General features: G+C 39.2%; 1 protein-coding gene across 1 annotated transcript in view; it reads left to right on the forward strand.

The window, feature by feature from the left end:
• Positions 1–20,732, forward strand: part of SLC10A7 (solute carrier family 10 member 7) — a 136,614-nt gene that overhangs the window by 86,375 nt on the left and 29,507 nt on the right. Inside the window, exons 6-7 of the mRNA XM_066548955.1 lie at positions 5,609–5,644; positions 17,024–17,107. Coding sequence (XP_066405052.1) covers positions 5,609–5,644; positions 17,024–17,107 — 120 coding nt within the window. The remainder of the gene's footprint in view (positions 1–5,608; positions 5,645–17,023; positions 17,108–20,732) is intronic.

The raw sequence follows: 20,732 nt of genomic DNA on the forward strand, positions 1-20,732 counted from the left end.
AGTTTATTTGAGGTGATGAATAATGTGGCATCACAAGTAATAAACAGTGTATTTACTCAGGGGTGATGCTGTGAAGTGGAGCTGTGACCAGTCTGAGGGGTGAGGGTAGTGGGAGTCTTGTGCTCCTTGATTTCAATAGACTGAGAGTTGGCTCTGAGTGCTGCTGTGCTCTTTACAATTTCTGTCATGTTAGTGAAAACACTGAACAATCAGCTTTTCCATCTTTAGAAGTGCCCACCTTCTTTCTTTTGTGTGGTTTTTTTTTTTGGAGAATATCTGTATTCTGTCAGAACTTCAGTATTAGCTGTCCTGTTGCTCACAAGCATGCCTAATTCAGACCTAGAAGCACTTTTCTAGAGACAGGGTTCTCTTTTTAAAATGTAAAACATTATAAACTTGTCTGCAAACTTGTTAGAAATAAAGGAAAAAAATTGAAAACAGTTCCACACACAAAATCAAAGAAAAAAAAAGACATAAGAAATAGAAATAAGACATATTTTGACATAAAGTTTCACATTGTAATCATAAAAACTACGGTTTTGTGTTTGGAAAATTTTTTTGTTTGTTGGGTGGTGAGGTGTCATGTGCAGGCTGGGGGGTTTTGATGTTATTAACTCCATATTCTATCCAACTGAGCTCATCTTTATTTTGATTGATTTTTTTTCCTAAAAGTGTCAGCAACTCTAGAAATAAATACTTAAATTTGAGAAATACTGCTGTACACAGAAGAAGACTGAGTTTCATTTCTCATTTATGCTTGTCTTCTGATGAAATTATCCAGTGCTCATAAGCTTTTCTCTCACACCTTACCCCATCAGTAGCATGGAAATGCTGCCCTGTACGTTTTTATGTAACACTGCTTACACTTCTGCTTGTTTCATGTCCTGCTCTGATGAAGCATTCAGGAACCTCTGTAGCATCAAGCACAAGTAGGTAATAGATTTCAGAAAATACACATTTGTTCAGAGCCTTGATTACAAACCCCATTTTTCCTTTCCAGCCCTGGTTCTTTAGGCAAATCAGACATGACTTTGGTTAAGGCTTTTCTCACTAGCAGTTGCCACATGTGTTTTGTACTGATGACCTGTAAGGATGATGAAAAATTGCATGGGAAATTTGTGGGTAAAGGAAACTAAGGAAAGTTCACATGTATTTTATGGCTCATTACAATAATCCCTACTTGTCTTCTACCATGTGTCCCTCTGGATCTGTGCCCACCTCCCTCTTCCTATTTGCATAATTTCATTCTTAATGATTTGCCATCATAGTTTCAAATTCATTAGGTGGCTTCCCTTCCCTGTCTGATTTGGCAGCCAATTCCATGTATTGATTTTATGTATTCTTCTGGAGGATAAACACCTCTTAATACCTGCTCTACAGCAATGTTGTACTGGATGAAACCTCTAGAAAACCTCTTAGCAAATTTATCTAATCAAAGCAAATAACAATTAAATGGATCTCCAATACATCCTTGCTGTTTACATGTATGTTTATGTACGTGCTTGCACACACAAACCTGTATTTAAACTCTCTTGAATAAAATCCATTTCATGATCTTTACTGTGGGGAGATGTTTCCAAGTATCTGACTCTTCAGACTCCTAAGTTGTATCAGTGTCTCGTGTCAGGCTGAGATTTTTTTCCTGCCCTTTCCACTAAAATCATTGAAATATATTCAGTCAGTCTTTCACATCAGAGGTGTAAATGGATTTCTTGAAAGTTTTTCTGCAGATAGCAAACGGCAGTCACTTTACAACTTTGACTCCATTGTGGGCAGCAGTTGGGAAGCCTAACACTCCACCCGAACTTTGAAGATGCTAAAATTGTGTAATGACCTTGCATTCTCAAGGGCAGATGCTCAGCTTTTGCTGGAAGTGCTAATCTACAATCTGTTTATCTCCATACACTATGTATTTGACAGCACTTGCCTGGAAAGCAAGGCAGGGAAAAGCATTGTCAAATTTAGTTCCATTTTCCTCTCTGATGGTCTCAGTGGCCAATGGACTTAGAAATGGCCATCTTTATTTTGATTTTTAGCTTCCTTTGTGCTTCTCAGCCAGTTGCAATCTTAGAAAGCAGCTACAGTGTCAGTGTCAGAATATTCTCATCTTTGTGAAGCCTCTGCTGGAGAGTGAGCTGGGCTCTGAAGTAACTGTTTGCTTCCACATTTTCTTTATTCTTAGTGAATCAGACTTTGGGCTTTACCTTCAAAATGTAAATTGTCTCCGTTATTTTCTGTCAGTAGGCTTTAGACTCAAAGTTCTCTATTTATTATTCTTTAGTGGATATGAATTGAGATGCATCACATAATGCTCAGGAGCACATTGAGGAGCATGTTCCTAATGAAGAGGTAATGTGTCAAAGCAGGTGCTGTGTGCAGGGAAAGGTAATGCCTTTTGTTAGATACCTACACCATGGTAGGGTAAGCCCTTCTTCATATCTGGGGCAGGAACCTGAAGAGAAGGGCTCCAGCTCATAAAAGCACATCAGTGTTTCCAGGTTAACCTATAGATGGGCTTTACATCCCCAAAGTCTGTTCTTCAGCAGTTCCATCGGTTGGGTAACAGAGGTTCCCTCCCTGAATAAATCCTGCTTTGCTTGCCCCTGTAAACCATCAGCCACCACTGCACTACTGACTAAAGGAAAAAACCATTTTGTTTTTAATGTAAACCCTGTGGTTTTTCAAACTGGCACTCCTTATCAAAATAAAACATTAACATCAAATTACTCTGATTCAGCAACAGCATCTATTTTTTAATATGAACTTGTCTGTTCTGTCAGGTAATTGTTTAGCTTCCCAGGGAATCGTGTGTGTGTTGCAAATGGAAAAGTTCAACCTTGTAAATCCTTTCTGTGGTGAGGCAACAGGAAACCCACTTCTGATTATTAAGATCACCAGGTTAAATAGCAAAATTTAATAACAAATTGCTAAAATTGACCTTTTGAATACTAGGTTTGCAGCATGCTCATTCAGGAATCTCTTTATGATGTATAGGAGGATTCTCTTGCTCCCCACTTACAGAATTACAAGAAGTGTTGCTGTCACAGAAGTGCAGTTTCCTTTTGTGGCTTTGAATTAGCAGTGACTGTTGCCCACTGTGTTAATATCAGCAAGCTTCTGAAGTAATTCAATAGCAAGTTACAGCTCCCATCCCAAGGAGGAGGGACACAATCTTGATTTATCAACAAGATGGAGAGAAGGGTTGGTTTGGTGTGGTTTTTTACCTTTGCCTTTTTTTTTTTTTTGTTAACTTATAAAAGCATGCTGAGGCACGAAGCACGTAAGAAATAGCTAATGGTGCTGAATCAATGAGTTTGTTCAGGTTCAGAGGAGAGCTGGCTGTGCTCTCAAGCTGGCACTGGGCTCTCCTCCCTGCACTCTGTGCTCAGTAGTGCAGGGGATGCTTTCAGATCACTTCCTGCTCCATCCATGCTCCTCCTCACTTGTGCAAAAGGCTGGAGGTGGAACCCTGCTGCAGTGGTGTTCTGCCATCCCAAAATTAGAGGAGGCTAAGGGAACACTCAGGCACTTGGTAATGTCTGGTAGCATTTGAGGTGTGCAGTGTAGCTGTCAGTGGGGAAAGGGGAAGAAGGGCAAGGTCTGGCTCATGTATATGTGTATATATATATACATATATATATATATACACACACATATATATATATATATATATATATATATATATATATATACACACATATATATATGAGAATAGCAGCCCCCCCTAAAAGCTGGGTTTTGCTCACTGATGCAGTGACTGTGTTGTATATATTATATATATTATATATATATATATGTATATATATATATATTATATATACAACAATTATATATTATATATGTGTATATATATATACATATATATATATATATATATATATATATATATACACACATATATATATGAGAATAGCAGCCCCCCTAAAAGCTGGGTTTTGCTCACTGATGCAGTGACTGTGTTGTCCCTGCATTACACAGATCTTGCAGTCAGCTCTTCCTCACAGATTCTGCTGGATGCAAGTGTCAGTTCAGCCCTTGATGCCTCCTCCCTTCTCCAACTTTTGTTTCTTACTCTCCAGCTGCTGTACTTGAACACCTATATTTCTTCATATCTGTTATCTGCATTTTGGTCTAAACCTGTAAATACTGAGTGACTCCCTGAAGCAATTCTTGCTTCTACTTCTCTTTTCAGTCTTTTATGATATATCTCAATTGTGACATTTGCAAAAAGATAAATTATTATGGATATCTGGGCTGTGGGGCAGTCAGATACGGCATATATTATTTATTTTGAAATATGTTTTTAAATTCTGCAGAGGCTTCAACTGTTGCTCAACTGTTGCCTCCTTGATCCTTCCTGTCTGCTATAATTTGTGGCATTTATTTGTTGCATTTTGTTTTAGGAACACAATAGGAACTCTCTATGGCTGATAGTCTGAATCTGTGATTTTTTGTGGACCCAGAAAGCAAATACAAAACTAGTTGTTTCAGGTTTTCCTTTATATTTTCTTCCATGAGATTAAGTAAAGCCATGTTACTCAAGGTTAAGTGAAAAGTAGGGGACAACAGGGTTTTTTTGTTCAGTTGCTTTTCACTTGTAGCTAAATAAAACATAAAATAAGCACCCTTTCAGATAAATGTGAGTGTGTTTTGGACCTTTGTCCAATTTTTTTTAATAAAGTTTGTGAGTAGCTGAAAAGCTAGTTGTTCTTGTGACCTATCTGGATGAAGAATAGTCCTGGCCTAGAGAAGTTCTGAGCCAGCTCTATGAATTAGCATGCATTAAATGATGGAATCATTTTATTGAGCAATAATAAAATATTGAAGTCAGATGGAAGGATGATGGGGAATTGCTGTTTGCAGCTATGAAAGTGATGCATGTCATGTTAACTCCCAACCCAAACAACTCATTCTAAGATTTGCTTTCATGAAACTTAAAATCCTTTATTTTGTCCAATCATCAGCTTTAAACCTGTTCCTTGTCAGTGAAGACAACAAATCTTTTTGCTTGCATCTGCCTGGGGGATGTGGAAAGCTGAGGTGGTCCTGTGTGATTAAATTAGATGAAAGACTTGCCTTCTACCAGTGAGACATGAAGTCTAATCAAGTGAAATGAGTTTTGAGATCTCAGCTCATTTCCTTGGGGAATATCTGCTTACATTACACAGTCACGACACCTAATTCATCACAGTTGAGGCAGCTTCTGCTCAGAAGAGGACCTGGGACTGGGTGCCATGGGACTTGATCAAGTCTGTCCCTAAAGAGAAGCTGCTTAGTGAAGTTAAGATACAGCACACTGAGGGAAGAGCTTTAATATTTTTTTTTTTAATAAATGATCCATATTCTGTATATCAGAATATATATCGGTATATTTTAGAACAGAGGGACTTAGATGCAAAAAGGTAAAAAGTACTTGGTATTGAGTGTAGTTTTTAAAATGATTGCTGCATGAATATTAAAGAACACGCTCAGTGAAGAGCAAAGTTGAGCTTGTTACCTAATTTCTATGATGTTAAATGATGTTTGTGTATTTCCACGTACTAAGCTAAAAAAGTAAAGATTTTTCTGCTTCCCTGACTAACAGACTGTTTTTGTTTGTTTCTTCCAGGGCATTGTTATAACTCCACTTCTGCTTTTGCTTTTTGTAAGTATCATGATATTAATATGTCTTTTACTGGGTAGTCTTGCACCTATTAGACATTAAGTTTAAGATCCAAGTTTGGATGGTTTTCACAACGCATAAATAATGAAGAAGATTTTTCTGGTCAATATTTGAAATGAGCTGCCTCCCAGGAAGGCCATCAAAATGTATCATAGTGTATGCAAACACCACCTACACTTCATCCTAAGCTGCTCTTACAGAAGTGTAGAATCACATGCTGTTAGTCAGGCTGAGTAAAATACAAACACTTGCCAGGTGAGGAGATAACTCGGTTAGGAGAGCTCTTGGAGAGCTTTCACTTGCAGGAGCTGGACAGGATTGCACTGATCTGAAGTGGATGAGAAGAACTGGAAAAGCACTACTCAGATAAACAGAGCCTTGCTCTTGGGCAACCAAGCCCATGGGTATTTTTGTGGTAGAGACAAGACAGATTACTGGAGCCCCTGTGCATCACTAAATGTAATGCTGCTTCCTTCCTGCTAGATCAATTGTCACCCTTCAGTGAGGGCCTTGGGTCCTGGCAGCTCGTGGTAGAGAGAAAGGGAGGAGACCAAGCTCTATCTTCATGTTTTATAAAGGCAAGGATATTAGCATACAATGGAGAGGCTTTTGCAGGTGGGTGGTAGTGTTTGGTAAATCCCTGGTCACATGGGAAGTCTTGGTGCTTGAGGATTTGCTGGCAAGCTGGTGTGGTGCAGTGCAAGCTGCTGAGGGCTGGGGCTTTGTGAAGAGCAGGGAATATGGGCTGAAGCACTTCAGGAATTTCAAGGAAGACATACATACACTTTCTTTTGTGTTTGTCTGATTGATGGCTTTGTATGTAAGTCAGCACACTGGAAAGGAGAAGAAGTGGGAAGTTGGTCTGAAACAATTTGTAAGTGGCATGCAAGGGGTGCACTGTTAATAGCAGGGATGCTAAAGCAACATATGGGCTATATACAGATATAGCTGTATAAACTGGGATAAATAGTACTGTGAGAGTGGCTGTAACATCAGCTACTGCCTCACAATAACTGTGTGGGAAGAGTTTTACTTTACTAGAACAAATTGTGATTCACTGATGTAGCTGTGTTTACACACAAACTGCTTTGACCATATTCTATATATTGATACACACCAGCAAAGCTTTCTCAGCACACCTGGAACCATAGACTTACTGTAGGTTGAAAAAGATAACTTTCCTCTCAAAAAAGACAGATGTTTTGTTATTCTTGCACTGAATATGTTGATTCAGGATGGTCTGCCTCACTGTTTTCCAATCTTCTCTCTTGTATGTAGAAATTGTTTCTTCCACAGGCATTCATTCAGAGACCTGTGCCCTTGTTTCTAAGTGAAACTTCAGCTCATTTTACTTTTGCTCACTGTCAGCTTTCCCTGTGCTTTACCTCACTGACTTTGGTGCACTGAATAGTCAAAAGGGGTATTTTCTGCAGAAACTGAGATGTTAAGGAAAGATCTGTATATATTTTCAGGCAAGATGAAGTTCTTTTCTTTGGTGTCTTTATAAGCAGATAAGATATTCTACCCCATAAATTGCAGTTTTCACTATTACTTTTCAGAGGAGGTGGTAAAACTTCATGTGTACAAGAACAGGAAGGCAAATCATGTCTCTGTTCTTCCTACCAGCCCTGGAAACATTTGTATGAGAAGTGTGTAAAATTCACATTAATTATTGGATGATTTGTAACATGACTTGGACTTGTTCTTCTTGAGGAAGATACACACATGAATTGCTTTGTCATCAGAGTGATAAACAAACTAGTCTGGGGATGAGGAGAGTTACAAGAAGTGTGGGTTTTTGTCACAGTGCCCAAAACTTGAAGACTTCTCTTGTGCTATGTAAATATTTAAAACTTCTTGAGGTCTTTGTTGAGGGTTTCACAGATGAAGAGCAGTATTCTGGTCAGCCCTGCAGCACACTTTGCTGAGTTCTGCCTTCTCTGAAGGTTCAGTTTATCCTGTGATAGGTATTTAGGACAGCTGAATGTGCACAACCCAAGTTCCCATGTCCTGTGACAGTCTGTGGTTTGGACTGCTGAAACCCTTTTTTTGATGTGAACATCTCTGGTTTTCCTCTGAGTTTCCTTGATGCTTCTGGCCTGGTGAGCACATAGTGGATTCAAGCACACAGTTCATATGTTTCTGAGTGCTTGCTTACGACCTGCAGCTCCATCATTTCGTGTGGGACTGTGGAGTGAGAAACATGGACTAGAAAAGTCCTGGTTTCCTTCTCTAAACCATTCAGCAGTTTAGTCATGCAACTTAGCCTTAATGCTTAATTAATACAGGGTAGAATTTTCAACTTTCAAAATAAATCTTCCATTTACCTCTACAATAACTGGGCTGAGCTGCTGAATGCTATTCATGGGCCTTTCAAGTCAACATCATCAATGAATTTTAGTTCCCGAATCTGGTACTCGTAAGCATTAACTCTTCCACTGAGTTGTGCTATGATAGTCTGAATGTTCATATTTGTTATTCTCCCTGTGTACAGTGCATAAAATACCTTTAGTGCTGCCAGAAATAAAATGCATTGTTGTCTATTGGCTTGTTTTTGTTATATAGCTTAACCTGAGGTAGCAGTTATTGTTTATATTTTGCCCTGTGTGCACCAGAGAATATAATGTTCTGAGCTGTCTTTTTGTTCATAATTGCCCAGTAATGTAAATATAAATTGTCTAAACAACATTGATAAAGGCATGTTGAAGCTGTAATAAATAATGCATTTAATGCAAATAATTTATCATCTTAAGTGAATGGTGTTGAAGAGGAAGTCAGTTACATTTCTGAAAAGTATATTTCTGCTATGAAACTTCTAATGCAAAGCTTACTCAAAATTAACATTCTAAGAGTTTCAGATTAATTTAATGAAGGCTTAAATACTGTGCCTGTAATTACTGGGCTGAGGATGTATGAGGATGCTTAGCTAAACTTTATAAACTCTATAAAGAATATCTTTGTCACAGATACCTCTGATTAACATTTTGCCTGATGAGAAGCTATTGAATCTTTCTTCCCAGATATGTTAATCAGCAACATCATCATCCTCAGATTAACCCTTGTTATTAACAGTTAATATGCCATATTCCCAGCAAAGATGTTACAAGTGGCCAGTGTCCATGACCTGTATATAACTGGAGCTCTTATATGTGGTGAGCAGAAACAAAGCAAGTTAAATCAGTTTCAGGTTAGCATGAGGTGATGCTGTTTGATATTTCTTTGCAGCATTCTGCAATGCCTCCTTAGCAATGCTTAGGAGGCTGTGTACCAAAGCATTCAGAGAGCGAGGCTTCCATCCCCCTCTTGTCACTTTGCACACTCGGACAGTAACAGATCGATCATGACCACTTTTAAAGCAGAAAAAGAAGTTTTGTTTTCTCCAAGGTTAGTTATCAAAGTAGCAGAAATCCTAAGTGTGTCAATCTATGTACTTCTATTGAAAGCCATCAAAAATGTTAGAGATAAGTCAGTGTTTTACATTTTTATATACTTCACATTCTTCAGAAGCATGCCTGCAATACAGTTAATATGGGATGTTAAAGACCCAATACAAAATTCATGTGTATTTGTAAAGATGCACTTGGCAAACCCTCTGTGTGACTGTCAGGCATTACTCCCCCATTAGCTCCTTTGCTAATAAAACTACCATGACATTTGTGTCAAAAGAGAATCTTTCCAAGGCTTTATCAGCTTGCTCCTGTTCTTGATTTCTGAATTTTTGGTTTTATGTTGGTGTTGTAGTGGTGATGTCATAAGTACTAGAAAGTAGCACTGCTGAAATAATTCAGTAGACAAGTGAAGGAAATTTGGTGCAAACAGTGCAGAGAAAAGTGAAATAAATAAAGTGAGTGAAATTAGAAGCTGATTTAAATGCTGAAGAACTTTCACTTGTATTCAGAATCTTTAAATTAAACTGTGGGTCCAAAAGTTGTTGAGAGTTCTCAGATTTTTTACCAAGTCTACTCCAATCCCATTAATTCAGATAAATCTGTTTACTGAAAGGAGCTGTCCGTACTTTTTTGTTTTTAAACAGAACTTTTACACACTATGCCTTGTTTTTCGTCTCAAGCACTTGGTAAATGAGAGTTGATACCAGTCAAATGAATCGTTAAATATGCAAATATCTTAGTAGCTGGAAAGCCTTGGAAGTTGATAAGGAAGTTGCAGCTAATGGATTTCACTGGTATGTGACAAAAGGCTGATTACAGTGGGGGGAAAGGGAGGAGGAGCAGCACAGTGCATTAGCTATTAACAGATCAACTCATTCATGTGGAAGATTTAAAGTGCATCATTATTTCTACCTGGTTATTTACCTCACTGTTTCCTTTCTTCTTTAATCATTGGGAAAACAAAATTCTCTGATCTGATCCAAACTCTTTACAGTTAGCTAGAACTTTTCAATGACTGCTGTGAAATATTAATAATTTTATTGGTTTTTTTCACATGCACCTTTTATGGCTTTGTTTTTTAAATTGGAACAAATAACAGAGAATAATAGGGACCCTCCTTGTTCCTGACTCACACACAAAATACTATAGGTTTTTCTACATCTCAATGCTCTTGAGATTTTTCATCTATGTAAAAGTAGGGGAGCCTTTCTAGTGCACAGCCTGCTCCAACATGGGCAGAAGTTACCCCACACATCTTTAATGGGGTCATAGAACCAGGCTACCAGGAGAATCCCATCCTGACTCACTCTGACTCTTCTCCTGCAATTCACCGCAGAAATGAGCATGATCCAACCTAAAAGGATTTTTGCTCTCTCTCCACCCTTGCAGTGCTAGAAACGTGTGTCTCTGATGAACAGAAAGCCAATTTCCAATAAGTGCTGGTTAAAGATGTGTAATCCATTTGTCTTTGTTGTCAGTGTTATACATCTGAATAGCACTTCTCTGAAATTTATCACTCTGGCTCTGACTTTCTCTTTGCCAGCCTTCAGTCAGCTGGGCTAAACAAGCCATGCATTTCTAATCTTTGAATTCATAAAACAAATCCCTTAATCTGAGGTGTTTTGTGCACCTACTCCAGTTTTAATTCCATCTTCAGCCCAGACAATACAAATCCTGCACAGTTGTGCAATTTGCTTCACAAGGGCTTATCCAGGCCTGTGCAACGTCTCCAGTATCCCCTGTCTTGACTGATTTATTTCTTCTGGTACATCACAGTTTTATTTTTCATGGATAAAGAATATTCATGGTTCTTAACTACCCTGTATTGATTAATCTGTGTCTTTCCAGCCTTTCCAGGCCCTTGTTTGCAGCAGAATGTTTTGGATGCAAGTCCTTAAGTCCCTGATCTCCAAGGGTATTAATCTAATTCCCATTTAGGTGTTTCTGGGTTGTAAACTTGATCTTGTTTCTGTACATTAACCCTCCAGATCATTGCACCACAGTTAAGTGGAAGAGTAGCTCTGGTGTATTTCAGATGAAGAATACCTATGGTTATTTTTATAGCTCTATAAATGGCTTTAAAATCCACAGGTGTGTTTGGATTGGCTTGGTATTTAATGTGTCATAGGGGAACCCAAAGGGGATTAAGCATCTGTGATCACTTTAACAAGGGAGACCTGAAATATCATTGCCCAACCTAGGAAATAAAAAAAAAGTCAAGATTGTCAGCTTTTGTTTTTCCATACTTCTGAATGTGAAACTTTGATTCTTTTTTTTTTATTTGGCAACAGAACTGGAGGGTATATGTAGACAAATAGATACTTTTTCATTTGTGCCAAATCAACTCCCACAGCCACACAAGCATATAGAATATGCAAGAATTTGCAAAATATATGTAGTTATTTAGCAGAACTGGGGGATTTAAATTTAATTTTTAAGAATAATAGTGAAAGATCTCCTTGTTAAACTATATGACTGCCAAAGCATTGGATGCCATCTCTGTTTGCCCCTTTCTGAGGCAAGAGACAATTTGCATGATATGCCTCCCCTTCCCTTCCACCCTTTCCAGGTGGATTATTTCAGTACCAGTCAATGTCTGGGGGCCAGTGGCTGGGAGCTGGCATCTCCTGCACGGCTTCTGTGCCTTACCAAGGTCTCCAAATGCTGTGGGTGTGACTGCCTGTCAAGAGGGGCTTGGGAAGGACACCCCAGTTGTGGGATCTCAGCACATCGTTCCTGATGTCCAGAGATGCCAGGAGAACCCTTGGGGGTCTCGAAAATCCTGGAATGTTGCCAGAAGTGTCTGGTGGCTTGATTTTGATCCATCCACAGAAATAACAAGAGTTTGAAGACAAGAGAATTACTTTAGAGTAAAAGGTGTAAAAGGGACACATTTAGAGGGTGAAATATAGACTTTAAGGTTTTTGGTACAGGGGGGTTATGGAGACAAGATGGAGAGATCAGGGCGTGTCTTGTCCTTCTTCTTTCTTCTTCTTGTCCTCCATCTCCTGTGGTGATGTTGGCACTTGGGGATTGGTTTATGGTGAAGGTGCACTTGCTAACATGGGTGAAAAGCATTGGGAAATAAAGGTAAATATTATGTACGTAGATATTAGTATAAAAAGACATGACCGCCCCGTGGGTGGTCAGAGAGTGCCTGTGACTGCTTGCAGATCAGACCTTTGTTGGGCAGACAGAAAATTTTGTAGATGCAGAGACAGACAGCCGAACCCGACACCCAGTGACCTGTCAGCTCTGCTGAGGTGTTGTGTAGGAATGACCTCTTTCCACCTCCTGCCTGAAATCTGGAGCTGGGCACTGTGAGCACAGGAGGACATCAGTGCTCTTCCAGGTGCTCCCTGCTTCCCAGAGCCTCTGCACCATTGCTGCCATGGCAGTTCCCATCACAGCAGTTCCATTTCTGGGTTTCTGAGGGACACGTGGTATTTTTCTGCTGTACTGCCACATGCTGGCACGACTGGGTCAGGGTAAGGGCCCTGGAGGGAGTCCAGAGCAAGGGAGGGCTTTGTTCAGCTGCTAACTCTTGTTCATTGCCCTTCATCACTCAACTGGATGCCATCCACCTCTTTTCCAAAAGTGCATTGCATTCCGTGGCCTTTCTGTAATGGACCTGCCATCCCCAGCAGGATGTAAAGGGACTGGGGCATGGGGTGTTCCAGACAGGCCTCTGAGGCAGCTGGATCTGGGCTGGATGAGGAGAACCAGAAGCAGTGACAATACAGCATTGAATGCAAAATTTAAAGGGGGTGTCAGAGTAGCCAGACCCTTCCACCAGAATGTAGAAAAGAAAAGCTTCAAGTTGAATATCTTGTGTAAAAGAGCAGCCAGTAGTGCCCCTCCCCATCAGTTCTGCCCTCTTTTCACCCCTGCCTCACTTCCTCCTCTGTGCTCAGCAACTGGTGAGGCTGAAGCTGGTTGTTGGTGTGTGAAGAGCACAAGGACACAAGCTGAGGAAGCATTAATTGCAGGAGAGCACTGAGAGGGTAAAAGCTGCCCCCAAAGGACAGCCTGCTCCAAAGAGGGCACAGTGTGTGCAGCACATGTGTCACACTGGGCTGTCATTTGGTGGGACTGGCATGATGTGTTTCTTCTGAGCCCATGGCAGTGTAGATGTGGGAGCACCCTCTGTGATACCTGCCTGGTCAGCCAGAAAGATGAGAATGGAGTGTCTGGCTTGTGGAGACAGTCTAGGCTGGGAGATAGAATTGTCTTGTTTTTTATGCAAGGAAGTTTGGGTTTTACTCTTTGGTTTTTTGCCACACCCAGTTAAATATAGCCTTTTAATTAAGGATAAGCCAGTGTTTCTACCACAAACTCATAAAGAAACCAAATAAATTATTTGTTGGGTCTTTATAAAACAGGCAGTCTCTTGAGAAGAAAGGTCTAGGACTAAATTAGCAAGAATGCTGCAGGTCAGGTTTGAAGTACTGCATGGTGACAGAATTGTTTGGGAAGATTTGCCTGGAATTATCTTTCTGCTTATCTGAGTTATCCTGCTGAAATCGCTCAGATTATTTAAGTGAAAAGTGTCTTTCCCCAGTCAAGAACTTTCAGGGTCTTTTCTTGAATAGTGAGCCCATTAAAGCAGGGCTGGCTTATTACTAAACCTTTAACTGAAATGCTGCTCTCCAGAATGGTGTTTAACAATCTCTTCACAAAATCAAACTTTAAAAAATGTTCCTAAACAAGCACAGACAATATGGTGGCATGAAATTTGTGATTCCTTTTTCGTTAAGTGGTGCATTTTATCTTCCATACATCATTCCAATCATGGGGTGGGGTTTTTTCAGCTATAAATCAGGAGTTTGATTATATTATGTTTTATGCCTTACAGTACATCTGTTTGCCATTGAAGAAAGGTTCATTTTTAGGCATAGAGATTATTATAACAAGGAGGGCAGCAAAAGATAATCAGTCTACTATTAATTTCAACCTAATAAAATCAGCCTAATACTAATTTCTGTGCAATGCACATCATCTGGATAGTTAGTTCTTAAAAAAACCTGTCATGATAGCTAATGGAGCACAGAACTTAGATCCAACTAAAACCTAAGCAAAATGCTATTTATTCATTCAGACAGAATATTTGCATTTTGTAAGTGTGCAGGAAGGTTTGATTAACATTATATCCAGGTTTTTGTTTCCTCAATTCCCACTTATGTTTCTCAAAACAAGCATGGCAAACATATCCAAAAGATAGTTCAGAGGAACTCTGGAGCCCAGGTAATGTCTGAGAGTCCATGGGACACTTAGAGTTGTGAGCCTGATGAGTTTTCATGCTACAAATGTTGAGAAGCTTCTGGTCAAATTATGCTTCCATTAGCCTTGGGTTCTTTAGTATTTTTGATTCTTTGTGGTTAGCCACCTTATGTCCAGAGTCTGGGTTAAAATGTCTTTATTTTCTGTGTGATTGAGAAGTTCATGCCTTCTCTTCAGCCTGTATCTTATCTTCTGTGTCTTTCTCAGGAAATAGATTTAAGGGTAAGGTAATACAAGAGTTGATAGACATAATCTAACAGATAGATTTTGATAAAAAGCAGCCCACTGAAATTATTGTCAAAATATACAGAAGGGAAACAAAGTTCACAAGTCTGTTTGAAGTTGTAGTATCAGTACATCACCTTTAATTCAGTTTGTAATTAAAAAAAACACATCTAAAAAACGCAGCGAAACAAATACCAGAAGCCCCACATCCAAAGCAGAACATATCCTTATATATACACAAAGTGCTTAAAAATTCCCAACAGTTTGAAGATGCTATGTTTGAAGTAGCATTTTAAAAAGCTGGCAAGACTATGCCTTTTTCAGCAGTCTGTTGAATACTGTTGAATAGTTTTTCATTCCTGACTTAGAAACTGATTATGCATCCACTGAGCATAAAACTTAAAAGTAGTGAGCAAAGTCCAATCAACATTTTTATAGAAAAGCACAGGAGTCAGTGCCAAAGTGTTATAGCTCTGTGAAGCTGTTCAAGTGTCCTGGCTTGCTTAGACTGACTCCTCTGTGGCCCAGGCTGATTTTAAAGTTTAAAAATCTTCACTTTCACTTGAAAAGGCTTCCTGGAATACACAGTAAGTAATTGCTTTTAGCTCCTCAGCACATAACGATAAGTCCAAATACAATTTGAAAAACTAAGAACCTTTTAAAATTTCAGAAGCTTCTTACAAGAATTAAATCAACAAGGAGATGATGAGTGGGATGCTGGAGGTCTGTGCTCTCTGTAGGGAAACACTCAGAGTGCCCTGTGTCCCTTGGGAATGTGGCTGCACTGCCAGACTTTGGGTACTCGTGGGTGATCTGAATCTTCCTATGCAAGCTTTGACTTCTCCCTCTTGACTCTGTGGGAAATTTAGGCTCACTAGTCCCCACCTGCAGACCAAAATTCTCAGCTGTGGCATCATCCTCAGGTCCCCTCCCATGTGCCCACATCATGAAAGCTGGAGGTGATGGTGACGAGATGTTGTGATTTGTTAAGCAGTCACACTGAGTCTTAGCTGATGTTGCCAGTTCAGGTAGCACATAGGAAACAGCCAGATCCTGTGTGCTCCTCCTGAGACTCTCTGAGACTCTCCACCTAGAGTGTATTCAGCAAGGGACATATGAAATCTGAGGTCATTTGCCCACACCAAAAGCTCAGCTTGCCAGAGACATCCCCCACAGGTGTGTTCACCCCTTTCCCGAGCGGTGCATGTACAAATGTGCAGGTACAAAAAAGCAGTGCACTTGTACATTTCTGCATAAATTAAAATACTTCACTATATAAAATTTCCAACTTTTCTGTTCTTCAGATTTATGAAGAATCTTGTTTTATGCCAAACCCATTTGTACGGCCATATGTTGATTTTTCAAGGCAGGCTTATAGAAAGTTACTAGGTTGCATGATCACCTTGTCTGTCATGAAGGTAGCTTGGAAAGGAAGGTAAGTGTGAAAAGTATAATTTATGAGAAAGATGTATGTAAGAATGTTTCAGGAAATCAGCATCATTTAGATGGTGCTGAAAAGATTCTGTATTCTGTTGTCATTTTGAGAACCTTTAAAGTGAAGTGCAAAATATAAAATAGAGTGGATCTATGAAAACCTTAATGTTGTGTCCTTTGCCTCATTGTGAAGCAAGTGGTTGTCTATGGGAGCTCTGACAATGCTCTGACAATTCAGTTTCTTTAGTGTATGTTTCTTAATGTGTGTTCCATTGCTGTTAAAGAGGTGTGAAATTACATTAAAGAAAACTTTCCAATTACCTAGCCTAAAACAAGTCCAGTCAGAATGTAAAAAATACTGTATATTTTCCTAAACATTCTGAAGCAGGTTTGAAAAATCCCACTGACTGTGTGTGTTCCTGTTTTCTTCCAGCATCTTAAAAAGAATATTTTTAGTGTTTACAATTATTGTTAGAGAGATCAACTATTTGAAGACTAAGACTGTCAGTTCAGTTGTCTTAACGAAAGAGTAGTTCTATACTTCCAGTGTATCTCTTTTTAGACATTACAGAAATAGAACATGTGAATGTTTTCTTCACTATTTCATTACTTTCATTTATTTATTGAAATAACTACACTGACTTCTGTTGTTTGATGTTTGTACAAATGGTAAAGTAAGTCAAGCTAACTGTTTAGTTAGTAGGATTCACTCCCTGTCTCTTTAGACTATCATCCTACAAATGCTTATATAATTTACTTGGCATATATGTGTAGCAGGTTTTCAATTAAATGAATATTGATGGAAATATTACCCTAAGTTATAAAATAATCAGAGATTGGTTTAGCTCTGTTTTGTGGAACACCAAATGCTTTATTGTGACTTAACTATTAAACATGTGCAGCTACTTCCAGTGCACATAGTTCCCAGTTTATATGTGTAAAATAAAATGCATATTAATGTGTGATACCTGTGTATGAAATTTGCAGATACTAAGAAAAAGTGCAATGTTAATGGTATATCTTTATTTTGTAGCTTGGATCATCCTCCTCTGTGCCTTTTACATCCATATTCTCGCAGCTGTTTATGACTGTTGTAGTCCCTCTTATTATTGGACAGGTATGTCTTTTAAATATACATTCTTATTTAAAAAAACAAGATAAAGAGAGCTATCTTAAAGACAGACTGGCAACCTGATAAGCTGCCACATAGGAACAGCCTCAGGACAGTGAAGTCTAATATCAGGGAAAAGATGCTCCAGTGCTCCCTGGAGCCACATTGATCTTTGTTGAGATTGAGCATCTGTCCCTCACTACCACAAACACACGCTGCTGCAGAGAGAGGAGGGAGCTTGTGAACATAAAGTGGGAAAAATGGCAGCCCAGGCTGTGAGAAATTCCAGCCCCATACAAATGAGCTTTGAGAATACTACACAGTCCTTTCGTCACATGCCCTTTGCCTGGGGCTGAAGGAAGTCCTTCCTCCCTGTGTAGTATCTACTAATAATTACAGGAATTAAAATCTCAACATTAATAAACATATAAAGGCTAAGCGGTCACAAGTTAAGAAATCATCAAATTAAGGCTGCTCAAGCCATTTTGCTTATGGCTTTGCTTTACAGTAAGGGTTTTAGTTGCACAACTGCAAAGTATTTTTACATTACTTCTGTATTATGTTACACTGGGTGGAAGGTATTTGTGAAATGAACAGTTATCCAACATTTAATTTTATACTCATTGTTCATATGTTCACACAAAGCCTTATTTTCCATGGCTTATGATAGAAAACTTCCACTGAATGTAAAAAATGCTAATTGCATGTGTAAGGTTTTCTGTGATGCTTGTCTCTGTAGTGTCTGTTTGTTCACAAATGTTAATATTAGTTATTTTTTCTCTCATGTCATGGTGGGAAATCACAATAGTGAGACCAAAAGTTGTCATAACTGTTGTCACTGCTCTTGGACACTAAAACACCTTAAGTCTAATTTTTACTTACTTCTTGTAAGTATTTGTTGTTCTCAGGCACTTGGAATGCACAGAGGGTGTGTGAGTGGGATTTGCAGCTCATTCTAGCATCCAGCTGAACTCTGGGTTCAGCTGGAACCTTCTGAAATTTGTCAGCCTAAGCAGACTTTGAAATGGAAGGCATGGTTAAAATACAGGCAAATGAGAGCAGAGACTGTAAAGGAGCACCCTGGACAAGGTTAAGAATGTTCTCATTGCCTGTGCTACATAGGGCAGTCCATCAGTCTTGTGTCAAACTATAATTGCACATTTCAAAATCGGCATCTACTGAAACTTAACAAATTCCTGGTGAAGTTTCTTTTGATTAAAAACACACATTGAACTCTAATAAAGGGACGAGCATGATAAGCATGAGAGTAGTTATCAGCATCTGTGTAACCTCTCTGCAACCATATCATCTGGAAAATGGACATTAGCCCCGTGTCCCTGAAGGCTGTGGAACTGCTCTCATGCTTTGGATTAAATGCCAAAGAGTTTCTTTAATAATTAGGACAAAGGGTTGCTGATTAACCTACCTCTGTACTGTGTTCTTACCTCATCAGAATTAAGTGTCCACCAAAAGCAGACAAGCAAAAGTACTTGAATCCTCTTCTGAAAGATCCAGACACTGGAAGCTGTTAGTTGGAAGCCTTAGGTGGAAATTTCTAGTGAACAAATGCCCAACAGCAGATTTAGCAATAAAGTGTCCTATAGCCATGGAGTATCAGCATCTGTGCTGCAATGTAATAAACCCAAAGATGATGGTAGATTGCTGCACAAAGTGATGGCAAAATTTCAAGAGAACTTTCATTTGTATGTATAATGGAATGTTACTTTGGAAAGATGTTACAAGAAATTGATATGTCAGCTAATTGGTGGAGTTGGGTGTTCTTTCAGCTGTTAGAAGTGATAAGGCTGAGTATCATAATTGGAGCAGTAGGCATATGAATTAAGTGCTCTGTATGGTCACGAGATTGAAATCAGAATTGTGATTCTGGTTGAGATGAAATTTAAGAGTTCTGATAAAGACTGAAAGAAAAAATCGAGAATCTTAAAGCTTGTGTAACCCAATGACAAACAAATAGTTTCGGTTTTTACAAATACACTTCAACAAGATATAGGATGATTCTTCTTTAAAAGTCTTTGAAGCAGTTTCTGGAAGTGAAAGATCAACAAAAGTAGCCCACATTCCTCTAAGCATAAAGACTTTGTTTCTGAAGTTATTGCACTTGACTATATCTGTTCATAGGATAGAGAGAAGAAATGCTAAAGAAAGCTACAGCTCAGAAATGCCAGTAGTTTACAGTGATTGTCTTGGTTAGGTTGAGCTGTACAAAGGTAAACCAACCTGCCCAGAGAGGAATGAATAAAAGTCATTTCTGAAAGTGGATACCCAAAAGTAATGGGCAGGAATCAGGGAAGACAGCAAGCAAGAAAAGGACTGATACCAAGAGATCCAGTGATAGGTCTCCTTGCCCTTCTTCTGCTCCAATTCAATGGGAAGTTGTGCCCTTTGTTCAAAGACCACCCCTGACTCATCACTGAGATGTTGCCTGGCAAGTGGCACAGGAACATGTTTGTGAACCACAGGTGTGGGGTTCCAGATGTGATAGGGGATAATGGCCCACAATTCCTGAATGATGCCTTCAGCAATTGATTCGAATTCATCATTTCATGCCCACAACATCAATTCCTTACCACATGCAGCCATACTGTTCAGCAGAAAAGTCAGTGGAAGAAAGTCTGGTAAGATGACCTGGTGACAAAGAGCTTGACTGGCGGGGAAAAAGCCCTCAAGCTTGAAACCTGCCTGCTTGGAGGATTTCCTCTCCTCAGCCTTCCAACCTCATGTGTGATCAACAGGGGCTTTATGCTCGAACCACATCAGTGTAAAACAGAGGAGGCTGCTTAAAGGAAGCGTTCTCCAAGGGCTTTCTTTTCCTTTAAAAAAAAAATCTTGCCTCTGGGAAAACCTGTGTTGCCTAAATGCTCATTTCCTGAGCAGGCTGCAGAGCTGGCTGTTTGAGCAGCCTCTGGGATATAAACAAAGCACATAAAAAGGTGCTTTTAGATTTGTTTTGTTTGGGGGTTTTTGTTTGCTTTATGGCAAAACGTATCAAGAGTTTTGGTTGCTTGGCTGGCTTGTTAGAATTTTTGATGATGGCTGGGAGAAAGAAGTCACAATAGTGTAATTGATGCTTTTTTTTTACTTTTTTTAGCTTTTTAGGACTACTATTGACAGGAGTCAAACATGCTCTTCTAGCCTAGCTGCTGACATTGAAATGTATAAAGGGCTGCAGGTACAGGCTCTGCTCAGGTGGTGGACCATTCTTTAGGGAAAGAAAGAGCTGTTAAAGGAAGAAGAAGATACTGTGTTATCAGAAAGGCACTGAGTCTCACAGATAGCAGTGACTGATAGATGGTCCCCAATAAAAATTGCTCTGTTCTTTGTCAGAGTCATGCAGGTTGTCTGAACCTAAAAAATGTTGCAGCCTGTGTCCTCAGTGTCTACAGACATGTTCTGCTAATTGACAGGCTGGTGTTGCTCAAATCAGTATTGATAGTATAATATTGCATTTGTATTTGTAGAGTAACAAATAAGACCCCTCTGACAAGAGGTCTCAAAAAGGGACATAATTTATAGTATTTTATAAAGATCTAATTTCCTATAAGCCTTGAAGATCTGTAGTGGGTAAGAGCTTGTTATTTGTGCATCACTCTTGTATACCTCTAAGGGGAAT

The sequence above is a fragment of the Molothrus aeneus genome, chromosome 4 (genome assembly GCF_037042795.1).
Source record: "Molothrus aeneus isolate 106 chromosome 4, BPBGC_Maene_1.0, whole genome shotgun sequence".
Taxonomy (NCBI): Eukaryota; Metazoa; Chordata; class Aves; order Passeriformes; family Icteridae; genus Molothrus; species Molothrus aeneus.